General features: G+C 24.9%; 1 protein-coding gene across 1 annotated transcript in view; it reads left to right on the forward strand.

The window, feature by feature from the left end:
- LOC102672242 (HIV Tat-specific factor 1 homolog) overlaps positions 1–7,136 on the forward strand; it is a 33,568-nt gene that overhangs the window by 23,068 nt on the left and 3,364 nt on the right. The window contains exon 4 of the mRNA XM_006610822.2: positions 1,835–2,004. Coding sequence (XP_006610885.1) covers positions 1,835–2,004 — 170 coding nt within the window. The remainder of the gene's footprint in view (positions 1–1,834; positions 2,005–7,136) is intronic.

Here is a 7,136-nt window from a genome sequence, read left to right on the forward strand (position 1 = left end):
TACGAGACAAATTTTTAACATATGTTGAATGCTTTTTATATGACTTTTATTAGTCGAATAGCGTGGAAGAATATTTTTCCAAGCCATTGTTACCAGACTATTCCGCTATCGTTACATCATCGCTCAACTTGGCTCCAGTAAATTTACCTATACATTTAATCATTCATTCGAAATTACTCGTTTACCACGCCTATATATTTCTCCATTTTTTAAAAAAAATAAGGAGAAACTCGATAATAAAATGAAAACGGAAAAATAAAAACATTTATTCAAAAAACATTTTATTTAAAATTAAGATTAAGATAATTTTATAATATATAATATTTAGCTCTGATTCTATATAAATTTGATTATATGCAATTTCTTCAAACGATTTTTACCAACGAACGAACTCATATGTTTCGCCGCTTTGAAAGATATGAAATCACGGTTAAAAATATTTTAATGTTACTTTTCGATCGAACATTAAAACTGACGCGTAGTTTGAAAATAAATCTGACAGAACTATCGGTTCAATCCGTTCTGCTGTATGAGCTGGAATTTCCTATTTTTATTATGCTTTTTATAAAAGAATAAAATGTATATTACACGTATATTAAAATATGTGTATTAAAATATCTATAGAGAATAGATATAATAACGATTTTCTTCATCTTTCGGTATGAAATTATTTTACAATTTCGATAGCTGCATACATTTCAGTTATTTTCCTCGCAACTTTTCTGTCTGAGAAAAATAAAAAATAAATAAATAAATAAATAAATAATTGTCTCTTTTCGCTTAAATATTTCACGCAATATTTCTGTTAGAACAAGGATAAGAAATGTCATATGAATTCGATGATAAATCAACGAATCATATTTGCAATTTTCTTTTTTTTATCCATCTTTTTTAGTTTTTATTTCAGAAGATAATATTCAAAGAGAAAAAAATATTATTCTAAATTAAAAAATTTTATTTTTTTTAAGTTTTTTTTATTTGTCTTTTATCAAGATTTGAAATTAAAATCATTTGAACGATATTCCCAAGCTATTAAAAGATGATTAATAATATTTTACAGCACACGTTAATTGTCGACGGTATACTCCTTATTAAAATTGCTCGAATATTTTGCTCGATTGTTATTATCGTGAAAATTTGAATTGTGTGAAAATCAACAACAATTTTTTTGTGCGCATCGAGGACAAATTAATTGGTGACATAAAATCATGATATAAATGATGATATTGAAATGGCCTTGCATTTAGTTTTCTCTTATAATACTTAATTAGTATTCTTATTAAACTAACATTTTCATTCTCAAATTTTTCAATGAAAAATAATAAAATTTTAATAACAGACGGAAAAAATAATTTTAATAGGATGAATAATAAAATAATTTGAAAAATAAAAAATCAAATGAAATAAATCAAAGTTAAACAATTAATAATTGATAGAATAAATATGAAAGAATAGGATAATATGGGAAATATGATAGAATAGAAGATAAGAAAAAAATAAGTAAAATCAAAAGAAAAAATTGTATTATAAAGTAAGATAGAATAGAAAGAATTTAGAAGTTAGAATTTAGAATTTAGATAGAATAAATTGAGACATAATTGTTATAAATATTTATAAATGGGAAATTAATAAATGAAAATTTAAATAAAATTTGAATAAGTTTGCCAATTAGTAGCTTTCTAAAAATACATAATTTTTTCTCTATTTCATCTTCCAAATAGAAACTTGTAGTCATTTATGTTATTAACTACGCCTTCCTCGCGATGTATCTCTTGCGTTTAATTAACCTTTACGATTTTTTTTTTTTCATTTTTTTACTTTTTTTTTTATTCAGGTCGAATCGGTGGATTTGGCATTAAAGATCTTGGATAAATCGCAAATCAGGGGTAAAACGTTGTCTGTTCAGAGGGCAAAGTTTCAAATGAAAGGAGACGCGTACGACCCAGCCTTGAAACCGAAACGGAAAAAAAAGGATAAGGAACGACAGAAAAAGTTGCAAGAAAAGTAAGTCGCATATAGTAGATATTTCATTTTTAGAATTTCTTTCTTTTTCTACTTATCGTTAGATGGATAGATAATCGTAATCGTAAGATAGGATCAAGGTAAGGCTCTATCTAATTAAATTGCTTCATTTTTCTTTATTTTATTATTCTTTTCTTCTCGATGGAAAATAAGATAGAATACAAAAAACGTGAATTTTACCTCTATCTTTAATATCAAATAATCTTATAATCTTATAATCAAATTATTGCAGTTGAAATATAATATATATATATATTATCTGCATATAGTATACTTGTATTATCTACGTACCGATTTCGGCTTAATTTAATTAAATTTAAATTCTAAATTCTTAAAGAAACAAATTAATTTCGTAGATTTCTATTTATCAGAAAAAATGCAAATCTAAGATTATTTTAAAAGTACAGTATACTAAAATAATCGTTTCCGCGAAATACATATATTATATTTTTAATTTTAATTTCAAATTATTTCAAAATAATTTCAAATAATTTTAAAGAGGTATTAAATTATATTTAAATATATCCAATGATTTAAAATATATTACAATCGTATTTTATTTTATCAGAATTTTATTATAATTCTTTATATTTCTTCGTTATTCAAAAAACTTTGAACAATTACTGTATACTTATCACGTATAAATTCATAGTAATTTCACAATTATTAAGCGAAGAAGAGAATGAAATGTCAAGTCGGTTTTTTCAATATCCATCAATATCCGTGAAAAAATCACGATATTGAGTTCATTCCAAATAATTCCATCTTAAAATCGCATCTTATCCGATTAGAATATTTCGAACGTTTCTTTTCATTCATATTCACCTTCATTCATCTTATCTTGTTGGTAGTTATTTCAGAATCCATTCCAATACTGTACAACACACATGTTACCTCTCAACCTTCTAGGAATCAATATACGTTTCATCTTTATGCTAGTTAGTCTTTAGTTACGGTATGCTATTCATATATTATCTTTTCCTCATCAAGGATTGATTTACATTAAGCGAACGAAGCACAAAAACTCAAACATCGCGTGCAATTTATTTTTCTTTTACGATACGACAGGTTGGTAGAAAAAAATTGACGAATATTTTGGAAATTATGTCAAATTTGAATATGATATGCTGTTCATTCTCAAAATTGTACCGTTCGATTATAAGTGACTACAAGTTATTTCGACGAAGGCATAAATTTACAATCCTATAAAATTAGGAAATAATTTTGATATATGGAATATTAATTAAAATTATTATAGCTTTTCTATAGATTCAAAAATCATTATAATTCCAAGATCTCAATCTGCGTAAAATCGTCGATTTATCAACGAATTAAATTTCGTTGTTATTAAAATTTATCATTTTATCATATCAATTTATCAATTTATCATATTATTCATATATCTATTCACGAATACGGAATTATTGGCAATGTATTTGTCAAAAGTCACAAAAATCGTATTCACGAAATCACGATGTCTCCAATATCGCGTTTCATGGATTTTTATCAATCAACACTGTTCACGAATGCGAAAATAACAATATCTATAAGTTTTATAGACAAATATGTAAGTATTCATGATTTTGAAACGATATTACATGAATTTCAAAATCATTATATCATATATGATATAATGAATCATTTTTAGTCATTAAGGCTTGATATTGAATTAAAATTTCGAAAATATTAATCGATCTATATATTTTCCAATCGATATTATATATATATTATACGAAACATTATAAATAACAAACACAAAACTTTAATAATAAAAAGTTATATGTTTATAAATGTTTATAAAAATATTCCAATACTTATTTCTCTAAAATTTCTAAGTTTTATTATTAATTTCCGGCATTAGGAATTATTAATTCTTAATATTAAAATCAAAATAACAATTCTAAATTCTGAATAAAAATTTTTATACTGTATCCTTTCAGCCAAGAAAATTGAAATTTTTTTTGTACATATATATATTTATATATATAAGCATATATAATAATATATATACGTATAGAAAGTTATAAAATATATTCGAAACGAACGAATAAAATCATTTTCGTTCATCTCCGTGCTCGAGGTCGTATGAAATCGAACGATCGGCAGAGGTCATGATGAACTTGATCACGTTCCATAAACCGGATATCAGAGAGGCTCGAATCAAGTTGCTCGAGATAATAGGGCCAGACTGTTTGGCGTTGGTGAATTCCGGTAAAAGCAGCTGCGCGACTCGATTACTCACGCACCAAGATGTTAGTATATCGCTCTTGCATTCAGACCTCCGTACTTTCTTACACACGTCCATTCAGTGAGCAAAAAGAAACGATTCTCTTCCCATCTCGTGATCCACATGCGATGCTGCCTTACGATGCATCACAATCTTGTTTCCTTCGCCTTCAAATTTATATTGAAAATTTTTAAATCGTTTTAATATCGTAAACCAACTAATTGTCCCGATTAATCTCTTCTCTCTCTTTCTTTTTCTCCCTCCCGTTTTCTATTCCAATTGAAATAACTTCGCGTTTAAAAATTTCGCGATTAAGATATATCGATTCTGAAATCTGTGAATATATTTGAATAGAATCCTTATCCGTGGTCCTATCCATTCACAATGTCCGTAATCATCAGTTAGTCGAGTGTTTGCCATCTTTATTGGTGTGCACGAGGTATCCGCCTAAGGACGAGAGTTCGATGCCCTGAACTTTGCGAAAACCAGTTATTTACGAACGAACTTGAGGTCCATCTCGACTGTACCTTACCGGAAGTCTCAGCTCTAACGGTCTTTTCGCGTTCAAATCGATTTCTATTTGTCTATCTCGTTTTCCTATTCGGACAATTTTCTCTCATGGCCTCGATATCGATCAATCAATTTTCTTTCATGGTCTTCATCAATTTCATAACGATTCCTATGTTTATTATTATATGCAACGATATTACGTACCTTTATAAATTTGTTCTTCCCATCGAATTATTGAATTTCTATCATGTACATATATACATGATTCGCATTCCAATTTTTTATACGATTTTACATTCGAAATCAGTAAAAAATATCGTAATCATTTTTCATTTATGAGATTTTACTTCTCTTACTTTTATTTTTTCATTTTACTCTTACTTTTTCTTGTAAAAAAAAGGAAAAAAAAAATACTTGGGGATATTGAATTGAACGAAAGAAAAAATTGAGTTAAAAATAAATTTCATTCGTTTAACGATTCCTATTGGAAATTGTTTTACCATTACTATTTAATTTTATGATTAGTTTGCATTTCAAAACTATTTTTAGAAATCTATTTTTTTGATAAAAACTATTTTTAGAATTGAATTATAATTAAATTCAATTTCCATATTGCATCGAAATTTCATTTTTATCATTGATACATACAATTTAATAAGTTGTAAAATAATAGATAGTTTATACATAAAAAAGAATTTTTCTATTTAAGAACATAATAATTAATTACACTGGATAATCATACGTTGTTTTTAAATATTATAAACAATCTTTGGTATCTTATTATTATGAGAAAATTAATCAAAAGATTGATTTGATATAAAAAGAAAAAACAAAATGTAATAATGTATATAATCTTCCATTTTTCTTTGAAGCAAGTAATATTACGTAATATTTATACAATAAGAAATTAAAAAAAAAATATTTATATAAAAAAATCTTTACATACTACTACAAAATATATATATACTATTAGGTATGTAAAATATATTAAGATTGTTTAACGCATTCGATAGTATTATTATCGATAGTAGGACATTATTTCTGGCTTACGTCATTTAGGTCATCAACACGACATACAGTTATCATTATGCGACAAAAATAATAGTTGAAAATAACATTTTTCTTTTTTTAATTTTTCTCCGCAAATATTACTTGTGATATTATACAACAAAAAAATTATAAAATGCTATAAACTAAATGATTTTCGGATATAATAAATCCAATGCTGCAATTTTCTATTCGACCAGTATCCTTTTCTTAGAATCCAATTCTAATGATTCTTATTACTCGTATATATGTATGTATAAATTTCCATGCGTGTTTATCGATATAATTTGATACATAAAAAATTATGTAATACATAAAACTTTTAATTAAAAAACGATTAATAAACTGATTGCCCATACAAACAAACTTCGATAAAACATTGACCGACATCTTGATAAATTTATTTTCTTTTCTAATTAAATCAGCTTGCGAATTTTATAACAACCATGATGTTATAAACAAAGCATTTGATCTATATGCATTATCGTTAATACACATTTGTCAATTTCATACTCGTTTAATTATGGCATAAATATTACGCGATATAAACTACGTACATTATAATTCATTCAGTCATATACTTAATTTAAATAATTAAATAAACATTTTTTAATTCATAGATTAGATATATTTTTCATACATTATACATAAAATTGAAATCGACTCGACGATATCTATTTCTTATGAAAAAATTATTGTAATTTCTAATCTACGTCTATTTGTAAATTACAAAAGGCCACACGTGCCACTTATATCACATCGTATATATTTACTCTTTGTATAATACATTTGATTATCTTGTTACATTCATGCAAATTTGGTGTACGTTTGAAATTTTATATCTTCACTTTAAATGCAAATTTCATTTTTTATATTCTCTCGCTTAATTGAAAGATTCTTAGAATATATCTATATATGTATATAATATATATATATATATATATATAATTTGAATGCAAATAAACACAATTTGCAAAAATTTATAATTAATTCGTTTATGCGCATAAAATCTTTTTAAATACGCGAAACATAAATAATTCTTAAATAATTATAATATATAATATAAATTACGATTCAAGCGCAACTCGAAGAAATAAAATTGGAAAATTTTCAACAACAAATATAATTAATTTATACGAAGTTTTCATTTATGTTTTCAATTTCAATTTGTATAATATAAAATAAAACTAACGTAAAATCAATAAAATCTAAAATCAATAAATCTACTCTAATATATATTTTTTTTAATTTATAAAAATTTCGAATTTTTTTTATTTTTTATCTAAGTTTATTTATTTTTTCATTTATTAAGTAATAAAAAAAATTTTTT

The sequence above is a fragment of the Apis dorsata genome, unplaced genomic scaffold (genome assembly GCF_000469605.1).
Source record: "Apis dorsata unplaced genomic scaffold, Apis dorsata 1.3 scaffold_78, whole genome shotgun sequence".
In the NCBI taxonomy this organism is placed as follows: Eukaryota; Metazoa; Arthropoda; class Insecta; order Hymenoptera; family Apidae; genus Apis; species Apis dorsata.